The 21,845-nt window shown below is 37.3% G+C and overlaps 1 protein-coding gene across 6 annotated transcripts in view; it reads right to left on the reverse strand.

Moving 5' to 3' along the window:
• The window catches only part of Trps1 (transcriptional repressor GATA binding 1), a 246,450-nt gene that overhangs the window by 187,483 nt on the left and 37,122 nt on the right, over nucleotides 1-21,845 (reverse strand). For 5 of the 6 annotated variants that reach the window (XM_036207979.1, XM_036207976.1, XM_036207978.1 and 2 more), the window contains one exon: nucleotides 14,090-15,018. In XM_036207979.1, the coding sequence (XP_036063872.1) occupies nucleotides 14,090-15,016 (927 nt within the window). In that variant the 5' untranslated portion in view covers nucleotides 15,017-15,018. Of the gene's footprint in view, nucleotides 1-14,089; nucleotides 15,019-17,910; nucleotides 18,060-21,845 lie in introns of all 6 variants that reach the window. The other variant, XM_036207975.1, reaches the window with a different exon arrangement.

Here is a 21,845-nt window from a genome sequence, read left to right on the forward strand (position 1 = left end):
CTGCAGGGGCCAGTAGGGGCATAGCCTCCCTGGTTTTATCTAATCAACATTATTCAGAGCTTAGAATTTCCATAGATGAAGATATAGCACAGCTCGAGCGAGGCATTTCCGCCCTCGAATCCTCCCTCACCTCCCTTTCAGAGGTGGTCCTCCAAAACTGCCGAGTGCTCGACCTCCTCTTTTTACAGCAAGGAGGCCTCTGTGCCGCTCTTAAGGAAGAGTGTTGCTTCTATACTGATCACACAGGAGTATCAAGAGATAGTATGGCTAAGGTCCGTGAAGGCTTAAAGAAGCTCAAAAAAGAGAGGGATCAAAAGCTAGGCTGGTTCCAAAATTGGTTCTCTGCATCTCCCTGGCTAACTACCCTCCTGCTGTCCCTCCTGGAACCCTTGGTTGGCCTCATTCTTGTCTTGACATTCAGCCCTTGGGCTTTGTGTCTACTAACTCAATTTGTGCATGGTCAGCTGGCAGAACTTCAGGCAAAACAAATTCAGGTTCATTACCATTGCCTCAACCTCCATGAACATGGTCTCGATGAACCAGATACAGACTCCATATCAGCACAGACCCCTCTGCCCAGGGGAGGATGCACCTGTGCCTTGGAGCTGGAGCCCACTGTATAGGGGATTGATGGTGCAGCCAGGACTGCAGAAGGGAAGGAGACTAAAGTGCTCCACCATCCTGGGTGCCTTGGATGACATGCTCTATTGCACATTGGCTATGCAGACCCCTATACTCTTCCCTCCCGGATTAAAACCCACCCCCTGTAAAAAAAAAAAAAAAAAAAAAAAAAAAAAAAAAAAAAAACTGCATTGTTCCAGCTTCCTTCAGAACATGTGGGGATGCCTACATGAACCAACCAATTAACAATGGAACCTCAACTATTCAGGGATAGCCTCTGGCGCCCCTCCCCCATTACAGGGAACCATTTGGGCCTCCTTTCTTTGTTTTGCTATATGTATAGAAGGGGGAGATGTCAGGGACCAAGATGTCAGGAACCAAACATGAACCATAAAAAAGTATTAGCTAGGCCAGAGAACAAGTCATATGCCCACTGCCTTTTCCCAGAGCAGTAACACCTGTTTACTACCCAGAGGCTCCCAAAGATAAGAACATTCCACAGTCATGTGCTATGACAACCAAACGTAAAGAGCATTCCATGGTCAGGTAGCCTAGCAACAGAACAAATGGCCCCTGACCAGTGACCTTAGCCAACATCCTGCAGTACAATCTGCATGTCCCCCACGTCTTGCACCCCTTCCATGTCCCTTCCCCTTCCCTCCTTCCTGCCCCCTCCCCTCCTGTGTTATATAAGCTTTGCTGAGGAAAATAAAATTTACAGCTTGATCAGAATCCTGTCTTGCTGTCATCTCTCGTGTCCCCTGTTCCTTTCATTCCCTCCCACAGGTGGGTCGCCCCTGTTGAAACCCCGCTGGCTGGGGCAAGTAAATTATCTTCATTTAAGATTAACAAACTTTGCAGACCACATTGGGTCTTTTGAGTTGGTGTTGACATTGTGTCTATGATAACTGTTTCTTTGCCTATAGAAGTGAATCTGAGGTCTCCACTAATCAGTACACATTTAATGACTGCTAAATACCTGAATTATGCTAAGAATACATTCCCACTACTGAGTTCTTTGGCATATAATCCAAACAACAAACAAAAATCACAAATCGTATTTCATGGAGACAAGCAACCACTTTCATATTCCATAGATTACAAATTTGCCTTTTTGGTTGATACCAATAAATCATATTGGTCTTATATAGCATTGAAAGAAACACAGCATTGGAATCACATTAGATAAGTCTTTTGATGGAAACATAATTTCATAGCATTCTATTCATTTTTATCTCAAAAGGAAGGTCCAGAGACTATTTGTGTAATTCATTTTACAGTATTACATTTACATAAGTCACAGTAAAACATATCTGATATCCGTTTTTTTTTTTTTTGGCAACCTCTGTTATAAACAAACAAAAAAAAACTTTATTAAAATACACTATCCATGTCTACTACCCACACTGATTTTATTTTCACTCTTTGCAAGTGTTAGTTTTAATCTCCTATTTTAGTTAAATACAAATCCACTGTAAGCACAGTTAGACACTTACAGCAACAATTCACTAAAACGTATTGTCAGGAAACACTCTTATACACAAAATCACTGCAAACTTCTCAAACATCAGAATCCAACAATTATTGGAAAAAGACTTTTTTTTCTAATTATGATTATACTAAAAAGGAGATGAAAAGCAGAATGTAGTTTCCTGTCCTTTTTTTTTTTTTTTGGACTCACCAACACTTGAAATTATAATTTATAATGTATTAACACAGAAAGCTTTTATGTCCTCAAGTTAAAACCATACATCTGCATGTTCATTTTAGACCTAACAAGTACTCCTCCATCCCCTTAGTGTTACTAAGCATTTGGCTTGTGTTGAGCCCTGGGATAGACATTATAAATATAAGATGAACAAGCTAGACCTTCTCTCTGTCTTAAAGATATTTAAGTGAAAGATTCTGTATAAAATACTTGAACTGCAGTTACATTTGCAGGCATGCTTCTGCTCCTAGAAGTTCTCCAGATTCTGTGATCAGAGTAACCTCTTAGGATTGTTTCCCCTCTCTATAAATACAGCTAATGCTGTACATTTTGCCATTTAATTTGATAATTGTAAGCATCAAATGAGAACTCTAGATGAAATGGGATTTTCCAGGATAATAAAAATTTTGCATATTATTCTCTGTGCCAATGTCAGGCAGCAGCTACCTATGGGTGTTAAAATAAAGGTAGTGAAAGTGACTTGTTTTTAATTTAACTTAGATGTTTTCTTAATTTTCATCAATTTTAATAAAGAGCTCCATGTGGTCGTGAAATACTGTATTAGGTAGTACACTACAGGCTATTTACAGACTAAGAATGGAAGACTATTTGACAGAGTGACCCATCCCATGAACTTCTGACAACATGACAAATAGATCAAATGGATGGGGGCTGATGACATCAGTGGCAAATTCAACACACTTGGTTCAAACAGTAGTCTTAGCATAAGTAAAATGTTCCATTGGCTGTTGCTAAGCCAATGGTCTATTTATATTCTTTCTAGACTACAAAAAGAATGTGTTACTAATATTTGGGGTATGTAAGGACTCCGTGCATTTGGGCTGAAGGAGTGAATGTGATAGAGGGCAGATGGTAAGTTCTCTCCAAAACCCCTGAGTCACCTGGAACAAGGAACAATAATAACTCAGGACTCTATCATTGTTTTGACCTTCCAAAAAGCCAAAAAAAAAAAAAAAAAAGTCCTTTACTGTGTCTTTTATACAAAAGCAAATGATCATATAACCTTCCAAATGCAAGTTAAAGTTATACATAATAAACAGCCTAAAGTAAGATGCATGAACAGGAAAACAAATGAAAACATTTTTTTGTTTGTTTGTTTGTTTGTTAAAAAAAAATTAACTGATTTCCCCCTGAAAACAGTAATGGTGTTATTCTATTTTAATCCCAATTTTAAAACTCTGCAATTTAAAAAAATTCTCTTCCTTCTACGTAGTATATTCCATGGATTTTCTTTATGATTAATTATACATTGTTAAACAGAAATATTACACAAGAGAATTGAAAAACATTAAAAGATTGTTTTTCATGGTCTCTATGAATTCATTTGTTTCCTTCTAATAACATGCATTAAAAATGAATAAAATAGTATCTAAAGGAACATGTCAAAGGAAAGTATTTTAAAGCCTCAGAATTCTTAAAATGACACTTTAGTACGTGTACTTATTTTCAAAGTAGCAGAAAAAGGAGCTGTTTGAACTACACACAAGCTCTCTCTCTGATGTGGTTCATTTTCAAGTACTATAATTGATGGCAACAGAGGAGAGGATGAGGGTGCTAATTGGAGAGACTTGGGGTTACGGGCTGATAGTCAAAATGTAAAACCTTAAAGATAAAGAGCTAACTTATTAAGTGAAATCCCCTGTTAAACTGCTGGACTTTCATACTGCTTGAAGAAGTCTGTAAGGATTGAGAGTTGCTCTACCCAGAGTGAACCTGCTAATACACATAAGGAATGTTTCTGCGTATATAGAGCTCCAAATACACATTCTAGAATAGCAAGTGCACTACACTGATGCACTTCTGATGGAGAAGAAGTGCTCAAAATCTGCAGTAACTAATCTCATCATGTGGCAATCTTCTCACTCTCCACACGGTTTATTCCTGCAGCCTGTTCTTGTCAGCATCACCAAAATAAATCCAGTGAATCCTTTTCTCTTTGGATTTATAATGAGCCAACTATTCTTAGGGGCACATTTAAAAGAAACGCAATGTCGATTCTTTATTGTGCACATCTTTAAAAATCAGTTATTGAGGATCACAGATAAGTAGTTTACTGACATTCTGTATTATGATTTCGCTCAGTATAACTCTAAAATGAATTTTTCCTATGGTCACCTGGTAGCTGGAAGTACAGACAGAATACCAATGTCATAAGCCTAATCTCAACAGAGTCTGGAGGCCAAGTGGAGAAGATGGCCCTCAGCAGGTAAAAGTGTCTGTCACCTAAGTAGGAACTCTCATACAAAGCTAGGCACAGTTGTTTTTGTTCCCATAAAGCCACGACTTTGAGGGACACACTGAGAAGGATATGTGACCTGTAGACAAGCAGCCTGACTCAAGGAAAAACCCTGAGTCAAGGGTGGAAGGCAGAGAAATGGTTTTCTAAGATGTATCTGTACAGATCCATATACATGCATGCCTCTATACCACTACATCACATACATGCACACCTAAAAAAATTATATAGTCAAAATAACTTGGAAGTCTACCTTTTATGGGAAACAAGAAAATAAAGTGCAAGTCCATTGTAAAGCAGGGTGCTCCTCCCAGGACACTTCTAAACCCTGTCTGCCTCTCACTACTTCCCTAAATGGAGACAATAAGATATGAATGTGTGTTGCAAGAGGACACAGAGGCCATAGACAGAGCTCAGTGTGGAGCATTTCCCTAGTACACACAAGCCCTGGGTTGGATTCTGCCCACTGAGAAGGAAAATGAAAACACGGGGAAAGTGCAAAGGGAATGGAAGTGAGAGAGACATTAACAGGAAAACTGAGTTTAGTCCCTGAAAACACAGAACAATTTCCCCTGCAAGAGGTTGTTTGTAGCACCCCTACTAACTGAGAAGCACTGGGAATCAACAAGAAATGATAGTCCGGAACACACTAATGTCTGTGTTTTAACACAAAAGTCTCACACATGGGGCTAGACTGGAGAGACAGCTCAGCACTTAAGAACACATGCTGCACTTATAGAGGATCTGAGTTCAGTTCCTAGAAATGATGTCAGGTACATCAAGCCCCAGGAAGATTGGTGCCTTCCTTTGTCCTCACACAGCTGCACTCACATGTACATGCCCACAAACAAACACACACACACAAACACACAAACACACACACAGAGAGAATTACAAAATTTTAAACACATGTAAATAGATAATAAAAACAGTGGAATATGTAAAGTTTCTGCTGTGTCCATATTTCCATGACAGCAAAAGAAGAGTACCTAAACTAAACTGAAAAGTCAGAAAAGGGTTCCAGAGGCAACATGGGAGCGGTGTACAGGCAAGCTGGCATCTGAAGATGATCCTCACAGGCAGAGCTCGTGTAAAGGCTACCCAGGTGGAAGAAACCTGAGTAAAGTTAGGAAATGAGAGTGAACAATGGCAGGTTCTCTCAGGAAATGTTAAGGAATTTCCAAAGGAAAAGGACCCCAAGAAAGGAAAGAGCAAAGGAAGGAAGAACACCAGAATGGAACATAAACAAAATGAAGGTAGGAGGGAGCAAGAGAAGAAGGAAAATAACAAGGAAGAGGAATATGAAAGAGGAGGGCAGGAAAAAGAATGAAAAATGAATAGAAAGAAAAATGGAAGCAATCTGGGGCAGGGGAGTTGATGCAGCTCGTAGACACTCATGCAGCACAAGTGTGATGCCCTGAGTTTGATTGTCTAAGAAGCTAGAGGTGATGAGAGGCACCTGCAGTGCCTGCACACAGGTAGTGAGGTGGGTGGCTGAGACAGGAGAATTGCCCATTCTGGCCAGCTAGCCTGGAGCAGACAGTATAGCAGCAAAAACAAGAGAGAGTCTGCTTGAATGAGGTGGAAAGCATGAACCAACTTCTGAAAGTTGTCCTCTGACCTATACCACACACACACACACACACACACACACACACACACACACACAGAGAGAGAGAGAGAGAGAGAAACACACATACACACACCACATGTACACATACATATTCACCACACACACATCACACATACACACACCACACACGTACACAAACATGCACACACACCACACCACACACACAGAATAAATTAATATTTTAAAAAAGAAAACAATCTAAATTTACTAAATAAACATAACTAATAATTATAATTAATATTGACACTACAAGAATAGTGGAACAATCTCTGGGGTAAGATAACAGAAATCCAAAGCAATGCCAGGATTCCCAGCCTTGACTTAACTAAATTGGAACTATGAACAAAAAGTGGCAAAATAATTTCTGATAACTTCGATTTTATATACATTTGCTCAGAATAGCAATGGCCTGTTATGGTGATATTGTGTTCCCCAAAATATTGTGCACAGTAATAAACTTATCTGGGGTCAGAGAACAGAACAGCCACTAGATATAGAGGCCAGAAAATGGTGGCACACCTTTAATCCTAGCATTCTGATCTGGATCTCTGTGAATTCAAAACCACACTGGAAAAAGTCAGGCATGGTAACTCACGCCTTTAACCCCAGGAAGTGATGGCAGGGAGCAAAAAGGTATATAAGGCATGAGGACCAGGAACTAGCCTGGATAGTTGGTTAAGCTTTTAGGCTTTTGAGCACACAACAGTTCAGCTGAGATTCATTTTGGATGAGGACTCAGAAGCTTCCAGTCTGAGGAAACAGAATCAGCTGAGGAATTGGCAAGGTGAGTTGGCTGTGGCTTGTTCTGCTTCTCTGATCTTTCAACATTGACCTCAATACCCAGCTCCAGGTTTGTTTTTATTAATAAGAACTTTGAAGATTCACGCTACAGCTGATCAAGGTAGGACTGCCCATTAGCTGGAAAATCATCATGTATTACAGGATTCCTGTGCTACTGAACGCATGAAGGAATCCTAGTGATCCTTCAACTTACATCTACAGTATGAAAGGAGGGGTGCTGGGCTGGTGGGGTATCTCAATGCTTCAGCTGCTCACTGCACCCCACACTTTCCTCACCTTCAGAATCCAGGGAAATCACAAAGCTCACAGCGTGGTTGGGGTGGGCAACATACTCAAATTAAACACTGTTAAGGCATTGTGATGTGTTGTCTGCCTCCACACTCATGTGTGCTCTTAATGTAAGCAGAAGGGAGAAGCTTGATTACACAGCCTTGGAGAACATAAATGGGAAGGGAAAGCATCTCCTCAACATCAGTCTTTACAGACATACCAACTGAATGTGCCTGGCACTACAGCAGAAGAAGACAACACTCACACCATCTATCAGATCATAAATCTTTAAAACAAAGGCCTCTGAATGAGGAAATCATGAAAGAACTCAAACGAATGCATGAACCATCCATTAATTTGGGAATAACATTGCAGTCTTAATTGAGTAAGTCAAAATTTGTCCTGGACTCACTCAGTCAGTACCAGTTTCAGCAGCAAAAGAATCTGTGAAAATGAATTACAGTAATTAAAAAAGAGACAAATCAACACATTTCATTTTCTTCTCCGTGATTTCAATTATAAGCCAAGTAAATTCCAATAAGGCAGCACCATACTGCACGGATTAGATAACAGATAATCTCAAAGAGATCACATTTAAAATGATTCAGCCTGGGGATCAAACAGTCCCCATTGCTATTGGACTTGTCTCCCACTCCTTTCTATTTGCAGTGAAGGCCATTTCCCTTTGAGAAAGCAGTGTATCACAGTAATCATGCAGCCAGACCTCTGCATCCTACCTATCATAGTTTACACCCTATCAACCCTAGTTATGCAACTCCCTGCTAGTGGGCATGGTGCTTTAATCCTTCTATACCTGTTTCCTCTTTTCTTCTAATGGACATAATGGCAGTGTCTACTTCAAGGGTTTTTATGAAGATGAGTTGATTGATGCATATAAAGAACCCAGAGACACATCAGCACATAAGAGGCCCTTAATAAATGCTAGCTATTATTAAAAGTAAATCTAAAACTGGGGGAGGTAAGCTGTGTGCAATATTTATTATGTAAACTGAAAGATGAGGAAAGAAGAGCAGACGAACTTAAAAATACTGAAAGCGTAAATGCTGCATTTTGGTGCTCAATTAAAAAAATCAAACAAGTGTGAGTGCTTGAAAGGGCAGAATATATTTGTTAAGATTTGGAGTCAAAGGATGAGTAGGAAGCCAAGATGTGTTTGGTCTAATGAGTCTCAGAACAAAGAGAATCAGAAAATGAAATGATGCTGTTTTCTCTCTCCAAACTTCCCCCAGTTGGGGCACTCGCTGTATATCTGTACTTTCAACAGCTGCAAGATTGCTGTGATTATAATGACCCGAGGAATGAAAAGCCCTCAATAATCTGCTGACTTGATATAGTTAGCAGAGAAGGCCATTTGGGAGATAAAACTTTTATTAAGAGTTGAATGAGTCTAAATTCGATTGGATGCACTGATAATTATGGTTTTTTATTCTAAACATTCTGCCTTGAGAGAACCACTGATATTCTACTAAATGATACACATTCTTTGAATGATAACAAACAAACCAAAAAAATCAAAGAGAAGTAGACATTTATCATACCACTCTCGTGTTAAAACAGCCAAATGGAGGTTTAACTGCCACACAGGTAAATGGATTAGTTAGAATGGTCAAACTTCTCCTCCCAAGGGGGGGGGGGGGGGGGTTTACATTATCCAGCTCAGCCATCTCCACTGATGAAAATAACCTGGTAAATGCCAGAGCTTTGCTTTGCTTTATGGCCTTGGGGTGAGCATATGTTTTATTTTGCACACTTTATTACTTGTTAAAGAGATACAGCCCTGAAAATAAGTCTAGATTCATATGCCAAACATTCTGTACTACATAGACAGTCTGAATTGATTAAAGTCTCATTCACCAGTCTTTCTAAAATGCAATAGTTCTCAACTTGGAAAAACAAAGAAACAGAACCTGCTAAGATCTACAACTTCCCTTATACTCCAGATCAAAGGAAACTGAAAAGCAAAAAATAAATATTTGGAAGTAAAATTCAAGACAAATCAAAATAAACCACAATGAGATTAATGTTCTTGGGTGTTTTGTTTTTGTTTTTTTTTTCTTTTACTATTTTAATCAAAACTGTAATTCCCATGTTCAACTGAATACACTTATATGTTAAGGCTATATAGAGCTCCTATAGTTAAATGTGCTGAAAATATAAAAACAAAAGGCAGTTTCCTATCACGAAAATCTGCTCTTCCTGTTTCTAATGTGACATATTGTACAACTGGGATAAAAATATTTACAAAACACAAATGTAGCATTCCTGGTTCAAACAGAAGAGAGGCCCTGGCGAATTAAGAAAGGGGTCCTTCCAGGAAACATGGGGTTTCACTAAAGGCCAAAATGAAGGTCCCCAATAGAACCCAGTAGCTACTTTCATGGAGTCGTGAATAATGCAGAACAAGAGAAAAGATCTGCTAATATGGAAAGGTTTTGTGTGCATCTTGAGCTTTTATCAACTTGGAATAGTGTAAACACTTTCCCGTGGGAAGCACAACTTGACAGGACTCCTAATTTTATAACCTGATCTGAGAGCTAAAAGCTCCCCCATAAAGATGATGCAAACGCCCTAATGCACAGCACATTAAGCCCTAATGAAACAGCAGAGTCGGCGTGGTTAATGCAGGCCTCCATTCAGAGAAGGTTTAAATATAAGCATAATAAAGCAGATTAAAAAGAAAGAGGCTGTAATTACTTTTTAAAGAACTCAATCTCTTGTCCTATTATTGGTCTGCTTGCGAGCCTCAAAGGCTGAATACAGATAGTAAAAATTACATGAGGCTTACCAATCATGCCATATCCATTATTTTCAAATATGTAAGCAAAAAAAAAAAAAAGAAAGAAAGAAAGAAAGAAAGAAAGAAAGAAAGAAAAGAAACCTGATAAAACACAGAGTGGGGCATGAAACATTGGGAAACTAGAGTCCTTATCCAGTCAAGTAGCTCAGTGCTCGTCAAGACCTTCTTTTACTTCTTTTTTTTAGTTTGTTTGTTTGTTTGGAGTCTGTTGTTTTTAGTTTGTGTTGTGGGAGTCATTCTAATTTTCTTGTTTTTCTATTTAAAAAAATCTCTTTTTTGTTTGCAGGGCTATGCACACTACTGCAAAGTGTGTGGTGGAGGATCTCACGAATTCCTCAGACCAAGACAAAACAGTTGTAGTATATTCTATGGTGGTGTTGCAGGTGGTCTTCACCTATTCCTGGTACACTATCTACAGGGGCAATGTAAGCATTTGTTTTCATGGATACCCTTAATCTCATGGGCATGTCTAACTCGAAAGTGTGTTCTAACTGGAGCTTAAGGCTTATTTTAGATACTGGAGTGTAGCTTTATTATGGATGGATTTTATCTTTTAAACATTTCATTTTGATCAATTTTGTATAATCATGTGTATTAAAATATCGTGCACTCAGTGTTCTCTCCTGGTTTGCTGTTACCTGGTCAAGGGATTGGCCAGCACCATTGTGATTAACCCATGAAAATGGCATGGGCCAGAGAAAATTATTGCCTATTTTTCTGCCTAATTAAATTTCTGTTTTCTAGTATTACATTAACTTATTTTTGACTCCTATTTCTGTAACCAAAATAGTTACTATATGTGTGTGACATTCACTTCATTTGGTTGCTTTAAAAAAAAGTTTGTAGTTTCTATTTAAAATAAAAAAGAAAATCATGTTGACATTATTTTTACAAAAATAATCATAATTCCTTAGCCAGTTGTTTGGAATATCATTTCCATGGACATGAATATTGTCATACAAGATCTGTGCTACTGGATTTTCAAAGGCTCCTCCAGATAGCATTTTAGGTTTATAAAGTATATATTAAAATCTAAGTTGCTGAATGAATTACTCCATCTTCCAAACTGGTTATCTTGAATTTGAAATCAAGTTGGTTCGATTTCTATAAAACCATTGTGTCAAACCAAACTAAAGATCACAGGCACAATAGTCCTCTGAGTTCTTTCCTCTGTTCCTTTCTCTTGGTCTAAAGTGTCATAAATCTATCATTAACTGCCAACTGCTCTGAACATTTCCTAAAAGCCAATTTAATTGAAAAAGATTAATGAGTTGTTCATCCATTTTTGTAATTGACTTAAACTGTGTAGTCCAGTAAATGATTCCTGAAATTGTTAATAATATTGGTGTCTAGGAAAATATGTTATCAGAATAAATACAAGCCATTAACTCATAAAATGAATCATATGTATGGATATATATGTATATGGATATACATATTTCTCTGCATTAAAGAAATTCTGTAGTCAGGATTTTATCTCAGGCAACTTTCAGTCAACATAGTTCAAGGGCCTAAGAAAGAACTAGTTAAAGAGCATTTCTGCAACACAGATATGTTAGAGCAAAAGGAGATTTCTGACATGGCTTTACTATTGAATATATGTAGGAGGAGAGGCTGTTTGGTTTGTGGGTCAGCAAGGAAACTACTAAGTTACTTATCTTCAGACATATTTTTGCACAAATATCAGATATGTATGCACCATATGTTCAAAGTCATCATTGATCTATAGTGTAGTTAATGTGCTCTTCACAAAATGATGTTACATTTCTTTAGATTTGGCCTCACACCCATTCATCTCTTTGAAATAATCACCCACATTTCCCATGGATTGGCTTAATCTACTTGTAGCAGTATTAGCTCTCTTCAACTGAAGAAGAAAATAAAATAATTCTAACAAGATCACCTTCCTGCCTGTGGCTTCCTATCACGTTTTTTTCTTTGCTGCATTCAGGGCAGGGATTTAGTGCACAGCACAGTCTATGATCAGCTGTTTTATTTCCAAACTCAGATAGCTCACACATCTGTTTCATTTCTAAAATCACTGCCCAGGAAAAGTGTTCCACCCAAACATAAACTTTACTATAAATAACTAAGAACCTAACAAATAACTATTTGGGGGAAATGGAAGTGTGTTTAAAAATCTGAATTCTTTCAAACCCTAGGCCTTAGTAATCTTTTTAGAGCCTTCCTGACAGCCGGGATCAGCTTCCCTCAGAAGTCGTCCCCAGAGTGAACAAATTAAAACTGCCGGAAATCCAGGTATTAACATCATATTACTTGCTAATTATAAAACACCATTTCACACACTGACATTATGCACTTCCAACCCTTTTATCTAAAACACGTATTTGCTTTCCAAATCAGAGTTTGACAGCAGAGTATATCTGACATAAGACAGTGAAATGATCTTTAATAAGACAGGAGTTCAAAGCATGCAGCTTTCATGCATAATAACTATGTTGCCTTAATTTGCTACTCCACAGAAATAATTCTATTTGGAGAAATTCAGTGAGAAGTGGAAATTTTAAAGATGAAACTGCCTTGTTAAGTTTTCTTCACATCTTCTTTAAAATAGTGATGGCCATTCTGAAGTGGAAAGGACTCAGAATTTTCTATCCATATCTTTCTTACAGATATTGTATAATATGTTACTGCCTATCCTTTGTAGTGCCTTTCTGTATCTTTCTTAATTCATGTTAGGTCCATTGAAAAGCATAGGAATGAGCTACTGTGGCTAGGAAGCTGACAAAAATGAATGTTAAAGACTTCCCTGGTAAAATAAATGCTAAGTTCTATCGTACTTGTAAAAATTCATAAATAAGGTGAACATTTACCATCACATGCTTTGTGATCTCCCCAGCTCAGTAAAGAGTTGTGTAGCTTGATCTGCTGATCAGAATCCATCCCTGGTGCACAAGCTGGCTTTTTGGAGCCCACTACCTATGATGGATCACCTCACACAGCCTTGAGGCAGAGGGAGGGGCTTGGACTTGCCTCTACTAAATGTACGTCCCCATGGGAGGTATTACCTTCTTATAGGAGGGAAAGTGGGGTGTGTTGGGAGGGGGAGCCTGGAGGGGTGGGAGGAGGGGAGATCTTTGATTGGTGTGTAAAATGAATAAAAAAAATGTTCTCAATAAAAAAAAAGAAATTTAGAATGTAACACAACCTAATACTCTGAGGGACTGGCCATGAGCTTCAACTGTGGTAAAATCACCAGGATTAAATTAATTAACATTAATACTGAATTTCTTCATATTCATGTCCATGTTTCTTTCAAATTAAAAATATTACACCTTAGAGATTTTTTCATATCTTTGTTTTCAACTGAGGACAGAAAAATAGCTGAAAACAGTGTATGAGTTTCAACAAAAGTGTAAACCTAAATCATTACCAAATGCCTTCATAAATTATTACCATTTTTCTTACAGTCTCATTGGGGTTCTAATCAATGTAAAATGTTACTTCTAAATTCCATTTGCAGCTATTTTGATATATCAAGAATATATCGCCATCACTGTCAGTATGACCCACACCTAATCAGGCTAACTATAAAATCAAATCCTAAGCTGAGACACAAGAAAGACTGACCCAGGAGGAAGATTATAGGAGATGCCTAATAGTCTGAAACTAGAACAAGGCAATTATGATCATGTGCAATCACAGATCTCTACCATTGTTGGAAGGCTGAAAATACCCAACTACCATGAAGCAGATCAAGAAATGGGAACTATAGATAATTCCATAAAAAACTTTTTCCAAATCTGCTAAAAATTTTGGATTCTTTTCCCCCACAATGCGAAGTTAAAGTCAAGCCTGAACACACATTTGAATGAAGCAGCAATGAAATATTCACATCTTTTCTATAGGGTATAAAAGTCTCTCGTCTGGGATCTCACTTTGAACATAAAACTATGAATTCACCTTTCACCACTAATTGCTTGGATTCTGCTCCTAGAAATGACAAGAGAAAACACGAACCTGTACATCATAGGTCCCATTCAGTAAAGCTGGCCGTGAAGGGCTGATGTCCTGCAGCACACCAGAAAGCACAGAGCGGTTGACCTTCTGGAAGTCTTTGGAATGGCTGAACTGCACCATGTTATGAAGGGCCAGGATTTTGCTGTCCAGCTCAGCATCCTGCCTGGTGCGATTATGCAGTCCTAAGTGATACTTTCGGAAGTGCTTGATCAGATCTGTGGGGTCATTGCCGTAGTAACCGTATCCACAGATATTGCATTTAAAGTCCTGAAGCTCTGGAGACAGAGGTGCCGGGTCTGGGTTGTCATTCACCAATAAGTCAGTTTTGGGTTTACTCAGTCTTACACCCCCATCTGAAGGCACTTGTGGGTTTTTTGAGGCCACGGAAACCGGGCTCAAACCTTGACAATTGGCTTGACCACTCTGCACTGGCCCTGTTTCCTCAGTAGCCTTTGGTGACATTTTATGTTCTTCCTTTGTCTCCAATGAATCCCCTGATGGGGTGCAGGCCATATCTTGGGGGTCATCTGCCTCTGCTCTTTGAGGAGACTTCAAGGGCTCGCAGACTCCCCCAGCAGCTGGAGATGAGAAAGCCAACATATTTCTGTCTGTTACCTCATCATGCGGGAAGGAGGCAAGGTTTCCTCCCTTACTTGGGCTTTCATAATTGAAGCCAGACTTCTCACTCAGGCCTGAGGTTTGCAAGTCCTTCTTACTGCTAGAAGATGGGTCTTGGCCATGCACGCTGTGTTCCTCTTTCGTGGTCAGTTCTGCAGCGTCGCTATGATCTGTATTTTCTGACATTTGATCTGAAGAAAACTCTTTGTCCTTTGTAGACACCTTGCTTTCTGTAGCTATTGGCTCCAGGGTCTGACCCTCGCCTTCACTAGCAACGTTTCTCAGAGGGGGGTTCTTTTTCCGGACCATATCTGTGGACACACAGGGAAAATGAAGGGTCATGGTTATTTGAAGATTACATACAGGTATCCCAATATAGGGTATTTTGCTTAGTCAATTCAAATTCTTCAAGGTGCACAATAAAATAGTTCCTCTAAGGAGAAGAAAAAAAAAAAAAAAGACAGCTTCAAAAATATGGAAAGATAAAGAAAAGGGGAGAGATAGACAAAAGCAAATAATATTTGATATTTGGAACTGTTTAACACAAAGACTGATCTATTCTTTTAAAACATGATATGAATATTAAAAGACTCATTATTATCCATATTACGTATGTTATAGATTATATATATACATATATATATAAATGTGTGTGTGTGCGTGTGTATATATCAGATATGCTATGCTTATAGAACATATATGTACAGGTTTAACTTTACAAAACACATACTGCATTCTTGCTTCCATAAAAAATATAGGCACATATACATTAATTACTATGATGGAATATTGTTACACTAATCAGAATATGGATTCAAAGAAATAGATTCATGTCAAGATGACAAGACACAGAAAGTCGTGTTATGAACTGAGAGAAAACTGCCTACTCACTACCCGGAAAGAGGATAATGAACATTTCTGCTCAGTCCTACCAAAATTTCTTTAACATTTATGGGAACCATGCTGGGGGGTTGAGAAAGGTCTGAGAAAGCACTCCAGAGGCAAATCGAGTTTCATTGGGACTCTGCAGCAGAATGCGGAAATAAGCTAAGCCCTTGAGTTCTCACCTAGAGAACAGTATGGAAGATGACAAAGGCTACTGTCTATCTGAGGCTGAAATGACAAGATCTTAGCAGTTTATGGTGGCTTTCTTCCCACGCCAGCTCTACTGTGCCTTAGGACTTTTTGACATCCGTAGCTAAAGTCAAACTTAGAATTTAAGTGATAAATGCCTATACAGGGATGTAGTTATCAGATCTGTAATAATATTGAGAAATGAATAGTGTCCTGCTAATTAAAGACCATATTAACAAAGGCTGGTTGAGCATGGGGCTTTAGGCCCTTCGTTCTCTAAGCTCAAAATGGCTCTCATCCCTCAAAATGGCTCTCTGAAAATTCTAGCTGCTACTGTCTAATAAAACAAGCGTTCTTTATTATGAGCAGGCTCTACTGTGATGACCAGTTTAGTAGAGTGCGTTATACCACAGCTATGGAAACGTGCTGGAAAAATCCAATGTAATGTAATAACATAGCTTAGTTGCTTTCCCTTGCAACTCTTCAGTGTGCGGCAGGACCACACTGGCCCGAGACGAGTGGGTGGACCTTTGCTTCTGAACGTCTCTAGTCACACAAAATTGTTGTAAAAGGAATCACCAAACAAGATAATGGGCTAGATGTGTAAATAATCCTTGATAAGGTGATATTTCACTTCAGGAACTAATGTCAAAGACAGAACCACAGTGCTTTAAAAACTGTAGTGTTCTCTTTAAGCACCAATAATATCATTCATCAGAAGTCCATATAAGTTCCCTCATGGAATAACAAAAAACATGATAAAAGAATGAAGACTCAAGAGAAAAATGTTAGGCAGGGGGCACTGGTAACCTGTGAGAAGAAGGAGGAATGTGTGATTCTCCTTGTCACTCCATGAAAACCTCAAGTAAAAGACACTAGGATCCTTCTCTGTAAGTCAGGACACAGACGCGCGTGTGTGCACATGGGTGTGGGTGTTTTCAAATTTAAAAACATTTGTGAAATATAGATACCTTTATACATGTTTGTATATATGAACTTATATTTGAACTTGACCTAGAAGACAGGATGCTCTAGTTCATAATATAAGCTGTTCCTACATGTTCAAACATATAAAACGATATTGGTTTGGGAGGCGTCTCTTGCCTCATCTTCTAAAATTCTGAATTACTTCTCTATTGTACATATCTCATCTGTATTGATGAGACAATACAGACTTTCTTTGGCCAAGTGCTTAAAAACCATAATAGTTGTGTTTCAACCTTTCCTACTTAACATACCTACATTTTAACAATGACTAACTGAAATGATATAAATGAGGTTACCCAAAACTGTAGAAAAGACTGTATGAAAAGCAGAATGTCGGAAGAAATCATAATCTGATTCATTAAGGTTACCCATCTATCAAAATGAAAGGTGAATGGTTTATGCCCATATATTAATGTCAAAGTGATTAGAAAAATGGCAAGGGAACTAAGATAAAATACTTAAAAGTAAATTGATCTAAATACATTCATATTGGGGGGAAAAAGTCATTTCCAGAAGAAAGAAACCTTTTAGATCTCTGCTGATTTATCATTATCATGAAGAAACATAGGGGGTCAAAGGTTAAAAATGACTCCACCAGCATCATTAGCTCCTGAGGGAAAAAAACACAATTTAATTAAATTACTATCTTCACAAATTCTAGTTCCTTCTTTCACCCAGGAGCAGACCTTCAGAAAGCATATGACTCACTTATGCCTTATGCTCAACAGAGACCTTAATAATATACATTGCAAAGAACGTTAAACTGCTAAAACTTCAAAGAAGAATCAGAGAGGTCATTTGGGTTTTATATTGTGCTGTGGGGGTAGGGGCATGTTCTTTTGAGTTGCTGTTTTTAAAAATGTAGTTAATTTATTTAAGTATACTTTGAAGTAGTTATAGAAAAAATTTTACTGGAATTATATCATCGTAATTTTTCAGAGTGACATATTATGTAAATATAAGCACATTTGCAATACTTCTGAGTGGAAGAAACTCCCCTCTCAAGTCATAAGTTAGATAGCACAAGACTATAGCCACCCGCCAGTTATTATCTCTAAGACAAATAACAGATTGCACGATGTTTTACTGTGCGCCAAGAACTTTTCCAGTGAACATTTTCCTTGAAAAAATAGATCACATACTTGCAAAACCATACCCAGCCTGGACTTCATAAGGCATGTGGGTGGCTTTTGAGTGCTTTCTTCACATATTAATTCTATTAGTCAATGATCAGGAAGCTAATTGTCTTAGAAGATGTCACCAAAGGCATTTTGAGAGATGATCTGTACACCTGTAGTACAAATAACACAAAAAGATTCTCTTCCTAAATAATATTCAGATGCTTGAACATATCACACCTAAAATGCAGCAGCACATCAGCACCCTGGGCTGGTAAAAGTATCAGATAAAAGCGTAGGCAGACCTGGGGCAGAATCCTTTCCTTTCTGGATTTTAATAATGCAGCCAGAGAAGGAGCATGATATGAAATATTATGGGACAAATTTTTTTCCAACAGATTGAAATACTGGTAAGATTATTCAGCCTCTGAAGCCCTCTCATCCCTAACGACTGTCATACTTACCAATGCTGGGTAGACAGGGGATCTAAATTTGTCCACACCAGCAATGGTGTTTCTAGAGGGACTCTGGAAGTCATTAAAATGGACAATCATATGAATGAATGTCAGACATCGTTTAGGACAATTTGACTTTAAATTTTTCTCATTCTACTCCATAGCAATATCCCTTTTTTAAACTTAAAAGAACAAATAAATTCAAAATGCTAGTTAAAGCAGATACACTCTGAAACAGATTTTTAGGTAACAAGGCTGGTAGGAGAAATGGACAGAGAAATCAAAACTGTTCATTTACAGATTAAACATAATTGAGAGATGAAGAACACTACATTTTAGTGGATAGCCATCCCAGCATTGGCCTGGAAGTTCCAACCCCCACTGAGGCTTCGGTAATGGTCACTCCCACAAGGCGGGGCGGAGGAGGAAGGGGAAGACCCAGGATCGAGAAGAGGTCTCTCTTTTGGTGCTGGGACGCTGGACACTGGAGGTAGACCGAGCAGAGTTCTCCAGAGAACACCGCCAGACGGCTCCATACCTTTGCCAAACCCTACAACCTATCCCTTCATTTGTAAGTTACCCCACAAAATAAACCTCCCTTTTAACTACGTGGAGTGGCATTAATAATTTCACCAATACTACATAGTGGCAGAATGGTAAGCATTGTCTATCTTTACACCATTTTCCACATACACAAATGCAAACCCCCTTAATTAGACCATCTGACCCAACTGCCAAGATTTCTAAATGGTATACCCAGCCTATCCAAATGGTTCTAAGATATAAGATATCCTTGTTGCAAAAATCCTATTTAATCCTCAACTAATATTTCATTTTTAATTAGAACAATAAAATTTAAAAAATTCTTAGAGTTCATAATTATTTAGAACATAAGAGAACAATGCAATGTACTGTGGTATCACTTAGATTAGTGCAGGAGAAATACTTAACATTGGAACTGAAAACATAATGCTCTTTATTTCATTTATTAAAATTGTTAAATATAGCAAAGAATCTTCTTCATAAGACTGAATCTTTTTCTCATGGTGGCTACTTCATAGAAACAGGAAACTACATCTCCTGTTATCTAGACCATGTGAATTCAAAACTAATGACTTAGTTATGATTCATATATCTGCATACATGTTTAAACACACATATGCGAACATATCTATATGCTCACATATGAAAATATAGTTATTCATACACTTATGAAATGTTCTTACTCCAACTATCCATGTAATCAATAATCAAATTACCTGGCCAGAGAAACCAATGTTCAGAGAAATTTAGAAAGAAACTAATCTCATACTCTGTGCAGTGAAAACTAGGATTTGTTTCCATTAAATAAGAAACCCTTTGAGAACAAAGGATGTAAAGTGTATATTCTTTGTACTACCTTGACTTCAAACAAACAAAAGAATGAAAACGTGAGAAAGAAAGACTGGGAAGGAAGTCGAGTGTCCAGTTTTAGATGTCACATGAAGGACTCGTAGGATGATTATGGTAAACCCCTCCTGTTTTCTGAACCTTCTACCTCTACAAGGAAAGAATTTAATTAATTTTCAGTTTCCCCTGGCTTTGTGTCTGTAATGACCCTGATAATGGCCTTTTAATTTAACTTTTGAAATACCTTTGTCAAATTTCTTTTAAAGATGATGAAATACAAAACCACTAACAACTAAAGGTGTCCTAAACCACCATACTCATGAACTTCCTTCACTCAATGTTTGAATTCCTCCAACATTCATATATTTAGCATCAGCTGTGAATCAAACACAATAAGAATGATTTAATCACTCTTCATCATTAACTTCAAAGAGAAAAACTATGCTCAAAAAACAAATGAAACAATTATAAGGGAACTTCTCTTTGACTAACATTCTAAATGTCATTTCTTTTATATATATGTTATATATTATATATATATATATATATATATATATATATATATATATGTAAAGTGTTATACACACACACACACACACACACACATATATATATTTTTTTTTTCTCATGGTAGCACTATGAGAAAGTGTGTGTGTGTGTGTGTGTGTGTGTGTGTGTGTGTGTGTGTATTCTCAACCACTAGAAAATTAATGGAATTATACTGTGTAATCTGACCTCAGCTTGGAATTTTAGTGTGTATGAATTATACTATAAGCAGCACTACTGATTTTTATAATATATAATACCAGATGACTTGTTCTTTTTGTTTTCCAGATAATAAAAATTTCAAGTGCTTGAAATCAAAGGTAAACACAAAAAAATAAGTCACCATGCTCTAATTGTTAATAAAAAGATATTTTATACCATACTTGATTATGCCACTAGCATAAAGTACAAAGTTATTAATTGCACATTTCTTGTAGCCTTAAAAAAAAATAAAAGGAGCAAACAAAGAATAAATGTTCCTTTTGATCAAAAGTCTCCCACAAAAAAAAAAAAATCTAAAGAATTAAGCAACTGATAGCAAAATAAAAGGGAGGTCAAGTCTTGGACCTATAGCAGACTAGATAGCTTCCATATGAACATGGAAAGTTTCTGCTTTAGCGAACATATGTGTCTGCTCATTGGTTTGAGAGGGAAAAAAACACTTGAATCCTGTCTACTCCATATATACAGATCAAAATCAGACTGCTTAAGTGAACTATAAAATGCAATAGACATGGTTACATTGTTTACCCAATTCACAAACTCAAACATTACTGAAGAAGTTTAAATGCTTTCTATTTTTTCAGATTCCAGGACAAGACTTCAATAGTAGATTTTTTTTTTCTTAAAAGAAAAAAAAGCTTCTAATTTCACAAACTCTGTCAGATCTGGTACTTTGTTATTTATTTCTATTTAATTGGGGCTTTGAATCTTTAACATTCCTGAATGAAATGAAAGTATTTGTGGACACTTTAAATCCTTTTGAGATCCAAATGTCATCACCTTCAAGCATCTCTCATTAAATTAATCTCATTAATTCAGACCAAAATAATGCAAAATAATTATTTCTAATAACATATTTCCAAACATAAAGTCTATTAATAAACCATATGGACACAAGAACTCACCCAAAGCCCTCTAAGAGAAAATGCACACCCTCTTTCAAGAAGTTTTGATGCTAAACCAAACATGTATATTAGGCTATTATTTCATCATACTACGTTCACTTTTTTTAAAATATTTCATTGCAAAGGCATTAGTCCAGGTTAAAGGAGATTGTGAGGAAGATTAGTAATAATGCCATACTTGTAAAAAAGGAGTCTTCATATATGCATATTAAAGAAAATTAATAAATTGACTATTTCATTTTTAGAAGAAAACTATAGGACAGTTATTCTTTTCTTTAAAGCTGTATACTAGAAGTTTGTTTGACTATAAAACATATCTGAAAACACTAGAACTTACGTTATTTTCACTAACTGGAATAACTAAAGAACAAATATGGATCTTGGAGTGTAAAAATCAGAAAGAAATTATTCTCATTTCATAACAAATAAGATGGAAATTCAT

The sequence above is a fragment of the Onychomys torridus genome, chromosome 16 (assembly GCF_903995425.1).
Source record: "Onychomys torridus chromosome 16, mOncTor1.1, whole genome shotgun sequence".
In the NCBI taxonomy this organism is placed as follows: Eukaryota; Metazoa; Chordata; class Mammalia; order Rodentia; family Cricetidae; genus Onychomys; species Onychomys torridus.